This window comes from Gorilla gorilla, chromosome 1, assembly GCF_029281585.2.
Source record: "Gorilla gorilla gorilla isolate KB3781 chromosome 1, NHGRI_mGorGor1-v2.1_pri, whole genome shotgun sequence".
NCBI classification, from domain to species: Eukaryota; Metazoa; Chordata; class Mammalia; order Primates; family Hominidae; genus Gorilla; species Gorilla gorilla.
This window is the reverse complement of record NC_073224.2, coordinates 151225461-151245467: the sequence shown is the minus strand read 5'-3', so window position 1 is coordinate 151245467 and position 20007 is coordinate 151225461. Positions and strand designations below refer to the sequence as shown.

The 20007-nt window shown below is 36.4% G+C and overlaps 1 protein-coding gene across 4 annotated transcripts in view; it reads left to right on the top strand.

Annotated features, from left to right (window-relative positions):
* The window catches only part of PKN2 (protein kinase N2), a 153091-nt gene that overhangs the window by 46513 nt on the left and 86571 nt on the right, over positions 1 to 20007 (top strand). For all 4 annotated transcript variants that reach the window (XM_055351707.2, XM_019026183.4, XM_055351708.2 and 1 more), the window contains exon 2: positions 14297 to 14597. In XM_055351707.2, coding sequence (XP_055207682.1) covers positions 14297 to 14597 — 301 coding nt within the window. The remainder of the gene's footprint in view (positions 1 to 14296; positions 14598 to 20007) is intronic.

The window sequence follows — 20007 nt, the reverse complement described above, 5'->3', positions numbered from 1 at the left end:
GTGTATTTCTTCTGTCAGGGTAACACCAACCTCATAAGAGCAATTGGGAAGTATTTCCTCTGATTTTCTGGAGAATATTGTATAATATAGGACTGTGCAGATTATGTATTTCATATTGGGTGAGTTTTGGTGGGTTTTTTTTTGAAGAATTGGTTCATTTCATCTAAGTTATTGATTCATACTCTGTATGCTTATGTTTCTTCACATTTCTTTAGGTTTTATGATGCAGGCTGTGGTCTATCATGGTGAGCATTTTGTGGGTGCTTGCAAAGAATATGTATCTCTTCTTGTTAGGTGGAACATTTCTATAAATGTTACTTAAATTCCCTTTTTGATGGTAGTGTTCTTTCTATTCTTCCTGGTTTTCTATTACTACTTCTATCTGTCTGAGAAAGGGATGTTGAAGTCCCCAACTATAATTGTCTATTTTTCAATTTCTCCTTATCAGTTTTTGCTTCCTGTGTTTTGAAGCTGTGTTGTTTCCAGAATTGTATTGTTAATGTCATCTTGGTGGATAGACTTTTTTATCATTTTTAATGACGCTCTTTTTTTTTTCATTTTCTTTTCTTTGAAGTCTGCTTTTTCCTGATATTAATATGGTTACTTTTTTTTATTAATGTTTATATGGTATATTCTTTCCTATCCTTTTTAGCCTACCTGTGTCATGATACATTGAAACAACATTCCTTTAGGTAACATATGGGTTTTTGTTTTTGTTTTTTAAGAGATGGGGTCTCACTGTATTGCCCAGTCTGGTCTTGAACTCCTGAGCTCAAGCAGTCCTTCCACCTTGGCCTCCCAAAATGCTGGGATTACAGGCAGGAGCCACTGCACCCGGCCCAAGGCCATATTTTTTTAATCCACTGTACCAACCTGTGTTTTAAATTTTTGTGTGTAGACCATTTGTATTTAAAGTGATTATTGGTATGTGAGGGCTTAAGTTTGCTATTTTATTGTTTTCTGTTCATTCCCATTTCCCTTTTCTTGACCTGTGGGCTACATGTGTATTTTTTTAGAATTCCATTTTGATTTCTTACAGTGTTTCTCCGTATATCACTCTTTTTTTATTTGTTTTGTAGTTCCTTTGGGTATTATAATATGCATGTGTAATTTATCAGATTATTAGTATTGACATTCTCCACATAGGTGAAGTGTACAAATCTTCCATTTTACTCTACACTTTTTTCTTCCAATTTGAAAATACTAACCAGACCACCTACTGTTGCCAGATGGGAAGTCCAGATCCCCACTCAGCACCCTCTAACACAGCAAGGTAGGAAGCATCTGAGATGCCTGGCTGCGGTAGGGTTGGTATTTCAAAAAGATTTCTGTCTTACTGGGCTGCCCTATTTTGCAGTTATTTGGCTAAAGAGAGCAGGTTTTTCTTGGGGCTTTTTTTTTTTTTTTTATTCTTTGGTTTTGGGTTACAGACTTCTGGCACAATCTGGAGAAGTCTATTAAAGGAAAACCCAGAGAATTCATATCTTGTCTTCCTCAAGACCTGAAGTTCCTAACTGGTCTGTTTTTTTCCTTCTACCTTCTCTGCTGTATTAAGTCCAGGGTGTTTAGTTGAATTTATGTGGGCTGGAGTGAAGAGATATAAGCCTATTCAATCTTGTTGAGAACTAGAAATTTGACAGTTAATTTTTGTTTTGGTTCTTCAAGCAGGCACATGTTTCTTTTTCTCCTTTTGGATAACTCAGTCATCTCTCAGGTCTCAATAAATACTACTTTCCTGGAGAAGGAAAATAAATACTACTTTTCTTGATATTTTAACCTAAATTACAAGCAGGCTTTTCATTCTTTGCTGTTATCAAAATTTTTAATTGTGGTTTGCTTATCTAATGTCTTTCTTCTCACTAGACATACACTCCTGAGTGTAAGGGTTATTTTGTTTTTGCTTTTTTAATGGACTTTATTCTTGAACAGGTTTAGATTTACAGAAAAATAGATAACCATATAACTACTGTACTTTCGTTGATAAAGTTGTTTCCCATGGGGGCATGGGTTAACAGTTCTGATCCTGCTATACGTTTTACTGGAATTGAATGATTTAGTAAATGGATGGTAGATGGTAGGAGCCAGGTTTCTCACTGTTGGAGTTGGTATTTACAGATAATCAAAGGGAGGAGGCTAGAATGATCTGTGTTTTGATAGATTCAAGTTGGAGACATCATTATGAACTCATATTTAGCTTAATATAGATCATGTCTTTTTTCCCCCCACAAGTCTATAGCCAATGTCCAGTGATGTTATTAACATCCCCATCTTTTTTTTTTTTTTTTTTTTTTTTTTTTTAGATGGAGTTTCGCTCTTGTGCCCAGGCTGGAGTGTAATAACACGATCTCGGCTCACCACAATCTCTGCCTCCTGGGTTCAAGCGATTCTCCTGCCTCAGCCTCCTGAGTAGCTGGGATTACAGGCATGTGCCACCATGCCCGGCTAATTTTGTATTTTTAGTAGAGATGGGGTTTCTCCATGTTGGCCAGGCTAGTCTTGAACTCCTGACCTCAGGTGATCTGCCCGCCTCGTCCTCCCAAAGTGTTGGGATTACAGGCATGAGCCACTGCGCCCAGCCAACATCTCCGTCTTTTAAATTAAATTGTTACAATTGTTATCCAGTAGGAGTCCACAGAAAGTAATCGATAATAATTGTATTTGAAAAGACTGCTTAGAGCTATCATCATTTCTTGCCTAGATTAGTACAATAGCCTCTTTATTAAGTGTCTATTGCAGCATAGCAAGCTCATCTCAAGATTCTTTGGGTATACTAGGTGTTTCTTTTCCTGGTCTCAACTGGGCTCACTTATGCAGCTGTATTCAGCTGGTGGCTAAGCTGGACTGGAATGCCTACTGTGGCTTCACTCACATGTCTGGTGCCTCAGCTGGAAGGGCTAGAACAGCTGGAAAGCTTTTGTTCTCATACACATGGCCTCTTTCCACATGGTTTCTCTCGTCTTCCATGTTGTCTCTCTTTCAAGCAGGATAGTTTGGACTTCTTTATATAGCAGTTGGTTTCTAAGAGCAAAAACAAGCTATGAGCTCTTTTGAAGCCTGTACTTGGAACTCCTGCACATCAGTAGAATGTCACTTTAGTCAGAGTCCCTCAGAAGACTACCCTCAGAGTCCATGTGGAAGGGTGTGAATGCAAAGAGGCAGGATTCACTTGAGGCCATTTTGTAACAATGCACCATAGCTTCACAACATGTTTCCCTGCCTCCCTTGAAATCTATTATTTCTTAACACAGGTCAGACTATATCATTTCTTTGCTGAAACCCTGCCCTGAGTTTCCATTTCATTCAAAGTAAAAACCAAAGTCTTCTTTGGGAGGCCAAAGCGGGCGGATCACGAGATCAGGAGAGCGAGACCATCCGGTTTACACAGTGAAACCCCGTCTCTACTAAAAATACAAAAAAATTAGCCGGGCGTGGTGGTGGGCGCCTGTAGTCCCAGCTACTCCGGAGGCTGAGGCAGGAGAATGACGTAAACCCGGGAGGCGGAGCTTGTGAGCGGAGATTGTGCCACTGCACTCCAGCCTGGGCGACAGAACGAGACTCCGTCTCAAAAAAAAAAAAAGAAACACCAGTCTTTATATGGCCTACAGGGCCCTATATGATCTTGCCTTAACCAAATAGGGATTTATTTTCCATCTGAAACAAGAAGTAGAAAGGTAGCCAGTCTAGGGCTTGTATAGCAGTGCCCAGTAAGGCCATCAGGGACCCAGGCTCTCTCTCTTTCTGCTCTGCCATCCTTAGTGTATTGGGTTTTGTCCTGTTTGTTCCTCGTTGTAAGATGATTGCTGTACTTTCAGGCCTTGGGTCTGCATTCTTGGCAAATAGAAAAGGAGAAGTAAAAGCTTTCATCAAAATCCTGGATTTAGTTATCTTTGATGAAACTTGGTAATATGGTTACTTCTGGCTGCAGGAGAGCCTGGTGAAATGAGAATTTTAGCTGTAGACATTGTTTCATCTAACAAAATGGGAGGTTTTCTTTTTTATTATTGTTTTTTAAGTGAGGATAATAGGAGGATGCTATTATGTAGGCACCCAGCACTATCTGCTTCAGTACCAACTATGTGCCAGAAACTGTACTGTTGCTATGAAAGCATATTTTTTCAGTGGGCATGGCCGTTATGAGACCTAAAAATAATATGGTCAGGCAGTTATAATAATTCCATTTCACAGATGAGGAAATCGAAGCTTTAGCATGATTGCAGTATCAGAATTTATACATGGTCATTCTGATGCCAAATGCTTCATTATTTCCATAACACAACATTCTAACTGAGCCTTCTGTTCAAAACAAACAAACAAAAAACACAGTATGGCCTACATTTGTGTGAAGCCTTTGCTGCTCTTTCAAATTATATTTGGTTTTCATGTCTGTCTTCTTTAATAAATTGAATACCAGAAAGAAAGATCAGGTCATTTTTATCTTTATATTTCATTACCTAGAACTCAATGCATGTTTTGAATAAAGTTTTTCTTTAAACCTTGTATGATAGGGAAACCGAAAGATAAATAAGCAAACAGGTACAGATAAGTAGGATAATACGCTTGAATTGGATAGCCAGTGCACTGGGCTTGTGTTTGAACTGGTTTCTTGCTTTCTAGTTGAGAGCACTTTTCTTTTGAGGCACAGAATGTTGGATTAGGATGAAATTAGAGAAGAAGAAATGTGTTCTGCCAATATCCCTGGCTTAAGGCAGGTAATATCTATTAATGCAAATCAATCTGGTCAAGATGTAGTTCAAATATAGATAAACGGGTATTTCAGAGGGCTCCTCGAAGAAGATGGTATGGAGTAAATAAAAACGCAATTTACCAGGAGTCAGAAGACTAGTAAGCTGAACCCAGCCAGGTCTCTGACAGCTAGTTGCTTAGCTGCTTTAAGCATGCTTTCCCCAAGACTAAAATCAAGAAAGTTAGACTAAATGGTTTTTGAAATTCCTTCTAGCTAACATAGTATATGAATCATTGTATCCAGTGAGTTTTTATAGGTACTCTAACATTTCTTGGCATCTATCAGGTCAGACTGTTTTATATTTCTGAAATGTAGAGAGAGTAACAGCTTTTTCACTACTCTGGGAACTGGGCCAATGAGGAGTAAACATCCTCTCCTGTCTCTCCCTAAATGAAGTACTTGGTCACGAGTGACAGTCCATTTTCATTTTGTTCTTTGAATCTGGTCTTGTTCTTATTTCAGTGTTTTTCTTAACTTTACTGTGAGTTTGTTGAAGTATATTAAATTGAAAATGTCAGTTTATGTTTGAGTCTAAAAATAAGAATTTCATTATTGTGCAAAGTAAAAGTCATTGTATTTACCGAATACATATTATCACATTTGTGTATTTGAAATACTTGACTGGCACATGAGGTAATTTAATTACAATGTACTGTGTAGTCTGTAGTTTGGTCCCTTGTAGTAGAATTGTGTTGAATGAAAGTGGCAAGGTTAAGTAGCAGATGTAATGTAGTATAAGATATGATTATAAGCTTTTACATTTTCCACAATTGAAATAAAGTTAATATTACTTTTGGTTCTTTTGGTTTCTTTTAAATAATGTCTTTTCCTTATTAGACAAGGTTAAAAAAAGAAGTGGAGAAAATTTTATTGTCAAAAAATAGAGAAAACATGGAAAACTTTGAAAAATAAAATGGAAATCCCTCTTAATTTATCTTTCCCTCTATTTTTAAAGTTCTTATTTTTAACATAACTTGAAATAAAAGTGTGTTTACACAGCAGTATATCAGCTGCATATACTGCTGTTAACTAATCAAGGGCACAAATAAGGGAAACCTTTCTTTATTCGCTAGCTGACTTGAAATTCTTTTGTTATGACACTTAGGTAGCATCCTGAACTTTCTCTTTTCTAAAGTTGGTTTAAAGCCCTGATATTTGTAAGCTTTATAAGGGAATCTGTCTGTGCCCAATACAATGCATTGAACATATTATTAATTTTAAAATTATTGAATTGACCATTCTATATAACAAAAATTTCTAATTATTATCTTAGGTTAGATTTCTTGAGTTTTATAATTCTATGTCAAAGAGAAACACTATTTTTAAATTTCTTGTTTTATATTCCCAACTTTTTAAATGAAGTCTTGTAAGTGGATAAATAAAATATAGTATATATACACAATGGAATATTATTCAGTCATAAATAATGAAATCTTGTCATTTCAGACAATGTGAATGTACCTAGAGGACACTAAGCCAGGCACAGAAAGACAAATACCACATGATCTCATTCATAGGTGGAATCTAAAAGGTTGTTCTCATAGAGGTAGAGAGTAGAATGGTAGTTATGAGAGGACGAGAGGGGAGCGGGGAAAAAGCGGTAGGGAAAGATGGGTTAATGGGTACAAAAAAGTTGGGAATATGTAACAAGAAACATAAAAATAGTTATTCTCTTTGATAGATATTTAGATTGATTCCATATCTTGGCTATTGTGAATAATGCTGTAATAAACATAGGAGTGCAGATATCTGTAAAACATACTGATTTCATTTTCTTTGGATATATATACCCAGTAGTGGGATTTACCGGATCATGTGGTAGTTCTGTTTAAAATTTTTTGAGTAGCCTTCATGCTGTTTTCCATAATGGCTATACATTCCCACCAGCAGTGTATAAGGGTTCCCTTTTATCCATACCCTCATCAACACCTGCTGTCTTTTGATTTTTTGAGAGTACCTATTCTAACTAGAGTGATGTGATATCTCATTATAGTTTTGACGTGCATTTTTTAATGATTAGTGATGTTGAACATTTTTTCATACACCTGTGGGTTGTTTGTATGTTCTTTTTTTGGAGAAATGTCTATGTAGGCCTTTTGCCCATTTTTTGATCAGGTTGTTTGTTATTGTTTGAGTTCTTTATATTTGGGTATTAACCCTTTATCAGTTGTGTAGTTTGTAAATGTGTTCTCCCAGTCTATGACTGGCATCCTTGCTCTGTTGATTGTTACCTTTACTATGCAGAAGATTTTTAGTTTGACACAATTCCATTTGTCTATACAGGTTAAATATCCTGTATCTGAAATGCTTACAACCAGAGTGTTTTGGATTTGGGATTTTTTCAGGTTCTGGAATATTTGCATTATACTTAGTGGTTGAGCATTCCAAATCAAATTTTGAAAATTCGGAATGTTCCAATAAGCATTTAGTTCGAGTATCATGTTGGCAATCAAAAGGTTTCATAGTGGCTCACGCCTATAATCCCAACAATTTGGGGGGGTCAAGGCAGGAGGATCACTTGATGCCATCAGTTCAAGACCAGCCTGGGCAATGTAGCAAGACCCTGTCTTTACAAAAGATAAAAATTAGCTAGGCATACTGGAGCCCACCTGTAGTCTTAGCTACTTGGGAGGCTAAGGTGGGAGGATCACTTGAGCTCAGTGTTTCAAGGTTGCTAATGAGCAATGATTGTACCACTGCACTCCAGCCTGGGTAACAGAGTGAGACCCTATCTTTAAAAAAAAAAAAAAAAAAAAAAAATTTGGAGCGTTTTAGAGTTTTGGATTTAGAATGCTCAAACTGTTTTTGCTTTTGTTGCCCATGCTTTTCAGGTTTTGTCCAAAATATTCTTGCCTAGACGAGTGACATGGAGCTTTTCCCTATATTTCCTCCATATTTTCTTCTTGTGATTTTGTAGTTTGGGGTCTTACATTTAAGTCTTTAATCCATTTTGAGTTGAGTTTTGTCTGTGGTGAGAGATAAGAATCCAATTTCATTCTCTCATGTGGATATCCAGTTTTCCCAACACCACTTGTTGCCCTTTTCCCATTGAGTGTACTTGGCCCCTTTGTCAAGAATTAATAAACTGTAGATAGATGATTTATTTCTGGACTGTCTTCTGTTCCATTGATTTGTGTGTCTTTTTTATACCAGTAGCATGCTATTTTGATTACTATGGCTATGTAATGTGTTTTGAAGTCAAGTAGTATGATGCCTCCAGCTTTGTTCTTTTTGCTTTAGATTACTTTGGCTATTTATGTTCTCTTGTTGTCTTTCTTTATGGTTAGGTGATTTTCTCTAGTAATGTGTTTTGATGGTTTCCCTGTTATTTTTGGTGTATTTCTTATAGGTTTTTGCTTGGCAGTTACCATGAAGCTTATGAAAAAAATCTTAAAATGAGATATTTGAAACTGATAGCAACCCAACTTTGATTGTAAAGATAGGAAAAGAAAGAAAAAGCAAACTCTACTTTTAACTCCATTTTCTCCCACATTTGTAATTTTTGATGTCCCATTTTACGTCTTATATTACCCATCTCTTGGCAAATTAAAATAGTTATTATTTAATAGTTTTGTCTTTTAGCCTTCATATTAAAGATACAAGTGCTTTATGTATCACATTTATAGTATTATAGTATTCCGTCTTCCAGTATACTTACTAGTGAGTTTTATACCTTTAAGATGTTTTCTTGTTGCACATTAGAGTCTCTTTCTTCATTTAAAGAACTGTTTTTAGCATTTTTTGTTTGCTTGTATGTTCGAGACAGGGTCTCACTCTGTCCTTCAGGCTAGAGGGCGGTGGTGCGATCATGGCTCACTGCAGTCTTGATCTCATGGACTTGAATGATCCTCCCACCCCAGCCTCCCAAGTATCTGGGACTACAGCCACACGCCACCACACCCAGCTGATTTTTTAATTTTCATTTTTAGTAGAGTCAAAGTCTTGTTATGCCACCCAAGGCCTTGAGCTCCTGAGCTCAAGCAGTCCTTCCACTTTGGCCACCCAAAGGGCTGAGATTACAGATGTGAACCATTGTTCCTGGCCTATTTTTTTTTAACATTTCTTGTAAGACATATCTGATGATAAATTCTCTTAGCTTTCATTTGTCTGGCAAAGTCTTTATCTCTGCTTTATTTCTAAAGGATAGCTGTGCTGGGTACAGTATTCTTGGTTGACAGCCCAGCCCCCAATCTTTTTTGTTCTTTAGCAATTTGAATATATCATCTCACTCATCCTGACTTATAAGGTTTCTGCTGAGAAGTCTATTGCTAGACAGATTGGGACTTCCTTATATGTTATTTGCTTCTTTTGTTGCTTTCAAAATCTTTTTGTCTTTGATCTTTGAGAATTTGATTCTGGTATTTCTTGGGGTACACTTATTTGGGCTGTATCTGATTGGTAACCTTTGACCTTTCTGTACCTGGATAATTTGTATCTTTCTCTAGTTTTGGGAAGTTTTGTGTTATTATCTCTTTGAATAAGCTTTCTTCCCATTTGTCATTCTCAATTCCCTCTTGAAGCCCAGTAACCCAAATATTTGCTCTTTTGATACTGTTGCATTGTTCTGTAAACTTCTTCATTCCCTTTTACCCTTTTTTCATTGTTTCTCCTCCAGCTATGTGTTTTCAAATAGCTTGTCTTCAAGCTCAGATTTTTGTATCTGATAGATTCTGCTGTTGATATTCTCTACTGCATTCATTTTGTTCATCGTATTTTTCAGCTCCAGGATTTCAGTTTGTTTAATCTCTCATGTTTCTCTGATAAATTCCTGGATTCTTCCCCTGTGTTTTATTGAAGTTCATTGAGTTTCCTTAAAACAGCTCTTTTGAATTCTCTGAGACATCACACATCTCCATCACTTTAGGGTTGTTTCCTGGTGCCTTATTTTGTTTGTTTCATGAAATTATGGTTCCTGAATGCTTTCTTAAAATTTTTTTTTTTTTGAGACAGAGTCTCACTCACTCTGTTGCCCAGGCTGGAGTGCAGTGGAATGATCTCGGCTCTCTGCAGCCTCCGCCTCTCAGGTTCAAGTGGTTCTCCAACCTTAGCCTCCTGAGTAGCTGAGATTACAGGCAAGTACTTCCACTCCTGGCTAATTTTTATATTTTTAGTAGAGACAGGGTTTTACCATGTTGGACAGACTGGTCTCAAACTCCTGACCTTAGGTAATCCACCCACCTTAGCCTCCCAGTTGTTGGCGTGAGCCACTGTGCCCGACCCCTGAATATTCTTCATGCCTTTGGCCTGCCCTGACATCTGAACATTGAGGGATTAGCTGTTTATTCCCCATTCAAAGCCTGGTGGTGGTTTGTTCCTGTTCTTCCAGAAATTCTAAGCAAGGCTATTATTGCGTTCTTTGAGCCCTTGGCCACTATCACTGTTTCAGCACTAGATGGCACCGTAAGCCCAGGTTTGCAGTGAATTCACAGTTGGTTTGTGTTCTGGCCCAGATTGACTAGGGGAGAGACTGGAGGGTAGTTTGTCTCGCTGGGTGTGTGAGTTTCCACTGGGGCCAGGACACGTTAGGCACTGTGTCACTCTGCTCAGTGCTTGGGCCTCACCATGGCATGCTCCAAAGCAACATTGTGTACCTGTTCCCCTCTCATTCTTTCAAGCATCAGTGTCTCCACACTGTGCTGCCTGGGGTTGAGGGAAGGGGTGGAGCAGGCAGTATTGTGGCCAGGACGGCCATCTTAATGCTAGCTCACACCTGAAAAACCATAGCTGCCAAGACAAGCACAGCACAGGGATATGCCCAAGACCCATGGAACTATAGCCTGCCTGCTGCTGAGGTTTATTTGTGGCTCAAGTCCACTGCAGACAGACAGTAGTGATGTACCCCTGAGTCTATTCCACCGAGGCCATGTCTCTCTGCCTGACACTGAAGTGAGTTCAGAGGCACGGTCTTTGGGTGCCAGCCTGGGATCAGTGGGCCATCAGATTTTGCCCAGTGTGGAGTTTTACCATGGCAGACTTGTCACTGAGTCAAGATCAAAGTACTGCTTTTGTATCCCTCTTTTTCCCCCAGTAGATGGAGGCACTCTCCAAGCTGTGCTGCCTAGGGTTGGAAGAAGGATAATGGGGTCCCAGTCCTGCCACCAGGACTACTACATCCCCGGGGCACCAACCAGGCCCATACCACTGTAGCCTTCCTGCTGCTGAAGTTCACTCATGGCTTGAGGCTACTGGAGATTCCAGAACACAAGTCTGTCATACTAAGGCCACAGGTTTCCACATAGTATCAGGATGGGTCCTTGTCTGCCTAGCTTGGTCTGGGGTTAAGGATCATGGGGTTCTGCCTGGTGTTGGGTTTCACCACGGCAGGCCCAGTGCTGAGCTGCAAGTCAAAAGTCCTGCACTCACTTCCCTCTCCTTACCCCAAGTGGGCTGTGTCTCTCTCTGTGCTGTGCTTATAGTTGGGGGAGAGGTGATTCAGGCATTGCACCTCTGTCTTTCCTACCCTCTTCAGTTGATCTTTTCTTAGTAATGCTAAAACCAGATATGGTCATCTCTGATCTGGTTCCTTGGCTCTTGCGAAGTTACTTTCATGCGTAGATCATGTTCAAATTTATGTTTCTGTGGGGAGTCAATCGCTGGAGAGTCTTATTCAGCCATCTTGACTCTGCCTCTTCTCCAAATTCTCTTTATCAGATAGAGGGAAGCATGAGTTCCTCAGCAGTGGCAGGTTTTCCTTAATTGTAAAGGAAGAATATTAAATAACATAATGGACAAGTCATTAAAAAACAAACAAAAAAAAACCAAACTAATCTGCCAAGCATAAGCCCTGCCCTCAAATTGCTCATAGTCTTTGAAGAGTGGTCAGATAAAAAAAAGGGGTAATTGTTTCAATAAGGTACACAATATCAGAGCACACAGGAGAGGCATTCAACTAAATTCTAAAGAAAGGCTTTGGACAGGAAATTATTTCCCAGCAAGAGTTGTTCTTGATCTTTGAAACAAAGTAAAAGTTAACAGGGCCAAGAAGATACTTGAAAGATATAACTGCAGGAGAAAGGAGAGATGGTGCATACCAAAGGTGAAGCATGCTTAGTGGCTGAGCCAAGAGAGATGATTTCTTGAAGTAAAGTTTTATAATTTGATATGATTGGAGTTTAAGGAACAAAGTGGAAAGAAATGGGAGTTGAAGTAGGCAGTAAACGAAAGTGTTAGGTATTTCTTCTGGCCTATGAGAAATAAGGAATAATTTCCTGAGATACTAAGAGTACCATGAACAAGGAAATTTTGCAGACCTCTGGCTTTGGACATAATATTAAAGAACAAATCTGCAAAAGCAGTTCATAAAGTGTTTTCTGATAAATGTGTAAGGATTGAAACAAAAATATTTGGAGGAATGGAACTAGCTTAAACTATTTTTTATCTAAGCATTTTTTGCCTCAGTCCACTTTACCTGAAACTAGACAATATGAATTTAGGATTTTATTCTTTGACAATAGACATGTGCTAGTGTTGTTGACAACTTGCCAAGGATAGACACTTAAACTTTGGAAACCAAATGGATCGTAGGACTTATATTCCATTATAAATACTGAAAAATCTAGACAGTATTTTGGCTCAGGTAGAAGATCATTGTTTATCTGTATAGTGACAGATCAGAAATACAACTTCTAACAGGTGTAGATTACCTATTTTAGGAATTCTTAACCTAGGATCCGTGGAACCTGGTAAGTATACGTAACAACATGAAATTTTCTTTGTACTATTTTTTGTTGGCGTTTCAAAGGAATTCTTAGCTAGAAACAGGCTGGGCACGTGTTTCATGCCTGTAAACCCAGCACTTTGGGACGTCAAGGTGGGAGGATCACTTAGGCCAAGAGTTTGAGATCAGCCTGGACAACATGGCAAAATCCCATCTCTACCAGAAAAAAAAAAAAGATTTATAGAAATCAACTACTTCATATTTTGCATAATATACCTGCAGGCACAAGGTAAATTGATATGAAAACCAAGACGAGATCCCATATCACCCATAAGCTCACCCTTTTCACTATTTTGCATGATACATAATTTTTAGAAATTAAGAATGAATGTAGAAAGTACTTGCATCAACTTATTTATATGGGTGTGAGGAATTCTCAAAAAATTAAAGAAAATCTTTGCATTAATTAGGTCTGTGATTCAAAGGTACAAAAAGGCTGCACAGTGTGTCTTTTTCTTTTCCATGTCCTTCATAAACTCAAATCTCCTCCCCAGAGGTAACCATTATCTTTGGTTTCTTGTGTTTCAGAATTTAAACATTTTAAATCCAATGGTATTATAGTAATGGACTTTGAAACAGTAAATGATATAGAAATAGCTAGAACATAACTTTAGTTGTTGTAAATATAGATTAGCTGTGCTTAACTGATTGGATTTTCATTTTAAGGTGACTGTACTGTGTTTTGTCTTAGCTTCCATCAATAGGACACAATTTAGAGGTGTTCTCAAGTAATGATGCTTTTGTACTGAGTCAACCAAATTACCAATTGGAGTACTTAGCCTTCAAGTATACAGTTGGCCATTCATATCTGTGGATTCAACATCTGCAGATTCAACCAATTTTAGATTGAAAGTATTAGGGAAAAAAAAATAAAAAATAATACAAATAATACAGCATAGCAACTATTTACATACCACTTGTATATTATAAATAACTAGAGATTAAAGTATGGGGTGTGTATTTAGATTATATGCAAATACCACACCGTTTTATATAAGTGACTTGGTCATCTTTAGATTGTGGTATATGTGGGATCCTGGAACCAACCTCCCACACATACCAAAGAACAACTGTATAAATGGAGTTCTGAATATAGTTTTCCCAAGCCCTAGTACATTTAATTCATTAACTAAAAAGTGGTCATAAAGGTATCTATTTTGCCAATATTCATTTATTTTTAAGAAGTTTCTTACAGAAGATAAAATTATTCACCTATTGAATTTTTTTATTTGTATAAATTTAAGGGATACAAGTGCAGTTTTGTTACATAAATATATTATGTAGTGATGAAGTCTGGGCTTTTAGTGTTTACCTATAGAATTTAATAATACTTTTTATTTATTAAGTGACTACAGTGACCCAGTACTTGTATTTAGAACTTCATTTAGAATATTTGTGAATTACCACAGTATCTCTAAAAGGTGGCTACTATTATTATTTAGATTTTGTAGACTATTAAAACTGAGTATTTGAAAAGTTAAGTAACTTGCTCAAGGTTCACAGTGTAGGGGTTGGGATCTAACCTGGGTTCCTAAGGTACCAAAATCCGCTATCTTTACACAGCCTTTGTGTGTAGATGTGTTCACTTTATTTTAATATAAATGTATTTGTCAAGTAATGCTACTTAGTGAGTGGCCAGTGAGTTCTTGAATTTATGATTTTGTATGGTTATAATAAAAGTCAGTAAGTAGTTGGTCTATTGCTTATTAAGGAGATAATTAAATATAGTTAAATGTAATGTAATCAAGAAAGACTCTCTTAGGCTGAAAACACTGCATATTTACTGAGCAGCCAACTCTCCTAAACTCCCACATTTGTGTTTATTTTTTCTGTAGGGGGATTCCCGAAGTCTTCCGTTTTCTGAGAATGTGAGTGCTGTTCAAAAATTAGACTTTTCAGATACAATGGTGCAGCAGAAATTGGATGATATCAAGGATCGAATTAAGAGAGAAATAAGGAAAGAACTGAAAATCAAAGAAGGAGCTGAAAATCTGAGGAAAGTCACAACAGATAAAAAAAGTTTGGCTTATGTAGACAACATTTTGAAAAAATCAAATAAAAAATTAGAAGAACTACATCACAAGCTGCAGGAATTAAATGCACATATTGTTGTATCAGATCCAGAAGATATTACAGGTATAGTAGTGCTTTATTTGATGTTTATATGGTATATTAATAAAAAAATGTATCTTTTTAGAAAATAGTAAGTTTTGGGACATGAATAGTTTTTAGCTTTTCTGAAAGTAGAGAGACTTTTTCTCTTTTGGTTAAGGTCTTATTTATATTCTGTTCAGAAGGGCAGGAGTTGATAGGTATGGAAATTGAAATGTTTACTTAGAATTTAATAACCCTAATGTATTCTCTCTTACTCTCTGTCAGTAGGACGTTACTTAGAGTGAGTCTCCAGTATTAATGTTTTGTATTGAGTCAATCACATGCTTTTACGTGATTCATCCTGTAATCAACAGCACAAGTTTGCCAGCTGACTTAAAGTTAAAACTGTGTTCTTTGAACAAGAGATAGTTTTATTATTTGCAAATGTAATTAGTCAAACCTATGGCCTTCATTCTTTGTGCTCTAAGCAACTGAATTAACAAGTAAACTACTAGGCATAGTGTTCAAAAAAGAAAATCATAATAGAAAAAACTGTTACACATTACTTTTATTTTCTTTAAGTATAGAAAATAAGAGGAAAATATAACCTATGATTTCAATATAAAAACATAATTTTTAAACAATAGAATTAATAAATATTTATGTTGGAATTTTTTTAATGGTACAGAAAATAAAGATTGAAAACCCACCTCTTTCTTTCTTAGACCGTCTCCTTAAAGGTAACATTACTTTTTGTTGTATATCCTTCCAGATAAAAAATTCTATATTTGTGCCAATATTCACCCATCAGTATGTATAGTCTTTCTATAACTTTTCATACAAAAACTTATGTTTAAGCCAAGGCCTCAAGACATTATCAGTCTCTATAACTGTCAATTTTTTTATTTGCAAAGAAAAAGAGTGTGAGAGTGTGTAGAGTAATACACCTATAGCATGGTAGAAAATTTAGAAGAACGTGTGTGATTAGCTAATAAATAATAGATGTAAGTAATTTTAATTTTGATTAAGAAAATACATAAATTTGGCTAAGAACCTTAAATTTTTACCATCTCAAAAGTTGCAGAAAACACTACTGATATTTAGTGTTCTTGTTAAAACTTGTTTTTCGACATCACTTTCAACATCTGGGATTTAGGGCTTTTATTAGGAGGCTCTCTGTGTAGAGATTTCAACCTTGTAAGAATAATCGAAACTTTAAAATGAAAGAAATAATAGGAAATCCACCTTCTAATTTTAGATTGAAATAATCCCAAAGATGCAAATTAGTTTTTTCAGAATCACCAATCTAGTTAAAAAGAACGCTTCAGCTCTTCATCTAGTATTCTTACACACTCGATAATTATGTTATAAATGGAAATAATGTATTATGAAAATGCTGTTTTTGGTAATATTATATAAACTTAGAAATAGCCTGTTCCATGGAACTCTGCCAAACTCTACATTTTTTTTTGCCTGTTACATCTTTAGGAGCGGTCTAAAATAAGAAACAGCACTGGAGCTGTTTATTTAGAGAAATTTTCCTCCTCACAGAATACTGATAACTACCTTGTGATTCGCTGGGATATAGAAGAGTTTCATCATCACGAGGAGCCCATTTGGTTTCCCCATTCGTTTTATAAAAGTTAACTTTATTGTGGCTGGGTGCAGTGGCTCGTGCCTATAATCCTAGCACTTTGGGAGGCCAAGGCAGGCGGATCACTTGAGGCCAGGAGTTCAAGACTAACCTGGCCAACATGGTGAAACCCTGTCTCTACTAAAAATACGAAAATTAGTCGACGTGGTGGCGTGTGCCTGAAGTTGCAGCTACTCGGAAGGCTGAGGCATGAAAATTGCTTAAACCCAGGAAGCAGAGGTTGTGTTGAGCCAAGATCGTGCCACTGCCCTCCAGCCTGGGCAACAGAGAGCGATTCTGTCTCAAAAATAAAAGGTTTATTGAAGTATAAATTATGTATGACAAAATGCACGTATTTTAAGTACATGATTTAATGATTTTTAACAATTGTTTGTGTGCACCCAGCTAACCATCTCTACAATCGATCTAGAACATTTTCATCACTTCAGTGGTTCTCGTATATTCCTTCCCAGCTAACCCATGATCCCCAACCCTGGCCATAGGAACCCGCTGATCCATCTTCTATCACTTCAGATTGAATTTGTCTTTCCTACTGTTTTATATAAAGAAATTACCTCCTTTAAGTCCTATCAAATTCCTGATCACCCTTAAAAAAACAATTTTTAGGTATTACCATAAAACCTTCCATGACATTCTCTGCTTTATCTTCTCTGTGCTACTTTGTCCATTCATTGTTGCATTGTAATGTATTTCTGTACATGTTATATCACTAAACTGTCTCCTCCTTGAAGGGGGAGGGACATGTGTTCACTCATCTATTTTCAAGGCTTATTACAGAAACTGAAACATAGTAGATGCTTACTTGGGAATATTATATCTCAAAATAGAAAAACACCCAGCAAATCGCATCTTATATTAGTCTTTAGAATTAGTATCAAAGCCTAATTATTATGACACTTGGAACATTAAATAACTTAGAAAACAAAGACTTAAAAGTTTTATGATAAAGCCAGAAACTTTTTATACTGACCATTTTTAATACTGATATTTCAGATAATTGGAGGGCAGATGATATATGAAATATGACTTTATATTGTGACTTCTTAATACTTCAGTTTGTTTAGAATAAACTTGATAAGTTCGTCAAATTTTTATTTTATTAAAAAAATTCTGTTTGCAAATGGCATATTTACACAACTTGGTAATAAGTCATTTTCTCTTTTTTCCATTTTACTAACTTAACAATGTAAAAAGCAACAACCACAACATAGAGGATTAAAATTAATATCATTAATTTTAGGTCAGTTTGCCATAAAATTTTAGATGTTTACCTTGCACACTAAGGTAATCCCATGAATTTATTTTAGATTAGGTCTGGCAAGAAGATTTCAAGGACATTGTGCTTTGCTTTCAGTTCTGAAAGGTATGAGTGGATTTATAACAGAAGTGTTTGACTAATTCCTGTTGTCTTGTGGGTACATAAGCTTAGTAAGCAGAACAAATGACTAAAGGAAAGAGGGACAAAATTTAAGTCTGCATTGTATAAATCATTACTGTCTAAGTGGTTAGGGGACTTCTGTTTTTTTGTTTGTTTTTGAGACGGCGTCTCCCTCTGTCACCAGGCTGGAGTGCAGTGGTGCCATCTCAGCTCACTGCAACCTCCGCCTGCTGGGTTCAAGTGATTCTCCTGCCTCAGCCTCCCGAGTAGCTGGCACTACAGGCTCCATGCCACCACAGCCAGCTAATTTTTGTATTTTTAGTAGAGGCAGGGTTTCATCACGTTGGCCAGGATGGTCTTGATCTCTTTACTTTGTTGATCTGCCCACCTCGGCTTCCCAAAGTGCTGGGATTACAGGCATGAGCCATCCTGCCCGGCTAGGGACTTGTTCTTAATTCACCTCTGTAATAATAATCTCTTTGAATCTTCAGTTTCTTGTTTGTAAAATAAGGATTTTTATCAGATGAACTTTTAAACTATAAAACTCTGAAATATTCCTTATTGTAATGTCAAGGTCTGATTGTTTGAGAAAGTTATTTGTAAAATAAATGTATTCATTTATTCTTAAGAGTAGTAGGAAATGAATTTTTTATTTTCTCATCATGCCCATACTCTGAGCTTCTTGTTCATCTTCTAAATACTTTAAAGATGATCATATGATTTTTGCCCATAAGAGTATCCCCATAGGAGCAGAAAAAGCATTTAAGAAAATTCAACATTTTTTCGTGATAAAAATTCTATGAACAAATTAGGTATAGAAGAAATGTTTCTCAACACAAGAAGGTCTATATATGACAAGCCCACAACTAACATTGTACTTAATGGTGAAAAGCTGAAAGCTTTTCTTTTAAGATCAGGAACAAGATCAGGATGCTCACTCTCAACACTTCTTTTCAGCATAGTACTGTTAAGCCCTAGCTAGAGCACTTAGGCAAGAAAAAGAAATAAAAGATATACAGATAGGAAAGGAAGAAGTGAAATTGTCTGTTTGTGAACAACACAATCTTACATATATGTATAAAATTCTAAAGACTCCACCATAAAGCTGTTAGGACTAATAAAGGAATTCAGTCAAGTTGCAGGATACAAAATCAGCATACAAAAGTCAGTATCATTTCTATATACTAACTATATAATATCTGAATAAAATTAAGAAAACAATCTCATTAATAGCATAAAACATACGTAGTAAATTTAACCAAGAATTGAAAGAGCTCTATATAGAAAACTATAAAACATTGATGAAAGAAATTGAAGATGGTACAAATAAATGGAAAAATCTCCTGTGTTCATGAATTGGAAGACTTAATATTGTTAAAATGTCCATACTACCCAATGTGATCTACAGATTCAAGGTAATTCGTATCAAAATCCCAACATCATTCTTCACAGAAATAGAAAAATCCTAAAATTTATATGGAATCAGAAAAGACCCTACACCATCTTGAGCAAAAAGAACAAAACTAGAAGCATCACACTACCAAATTCCAAAATATTACAAAGCTATAGTAATCTAAACAACATCATAATGACATAAAAATAGACTCATTAACCAATGGAATAGAAAAGAGAGCCCAGAAATAAACCCACGCAATTCAAATCAATTGATTTTTGACAAAGCTGCCAAGAACACACGGTGGGGACTGGACAGTCTTCAATAAATGGTGTTGGGAAAACTGGATATCAACATGCAGAAGAAGGAAGATGAACCTTTATCTTACCCTTATACGTAATACCTTTAAACCTTATACCTTTATACCTTATACCTTTAAACCTTATACCTTTATACCTTATACCTTTATCTTACCTTATACATTTATAAGACTTAAATGTCAGTCCCGAAACTATAAAACTGCTAGAAGAAAATATAGAGGGAAAGCTCTGTGACATTGGTCTAGGCAGTGATTTCTTGGATAAAAGCAGAGGCAAAAGCAAAAATAGATAAATGGGTTTGCATCAAATTGGAAACTTCTGCACAGCAAAGGAAACAATTAGCAGAGTGAAGAGACAACCCAAAGAATGGGAGAAAATATTTATAAATTATATATTGGATAAGGGGTCAGTAAGGAACTCAAACTACTGAATTCAAGGAAAAGAAATAATCTTATTTAAAAAATGGGCAAAGGACCTGAGTAGACATTTATCAAAAGAAGGCATACAAATGGCCGACAGATAATATGAAAAAAATGATCAGTATCACTAGCCATCAGAGAAATGCAAATTAAAACCACGATGAGATACCACCTCATGCGTATTAGATTGGCTATTATCAAAAAAATGGAAGGTAAGTGATGGCAAGGATATGGAGAAAAGGGAAGCCTTGTGCATTGTTGGTGGTATTGTAACATTAGTATGGCCAC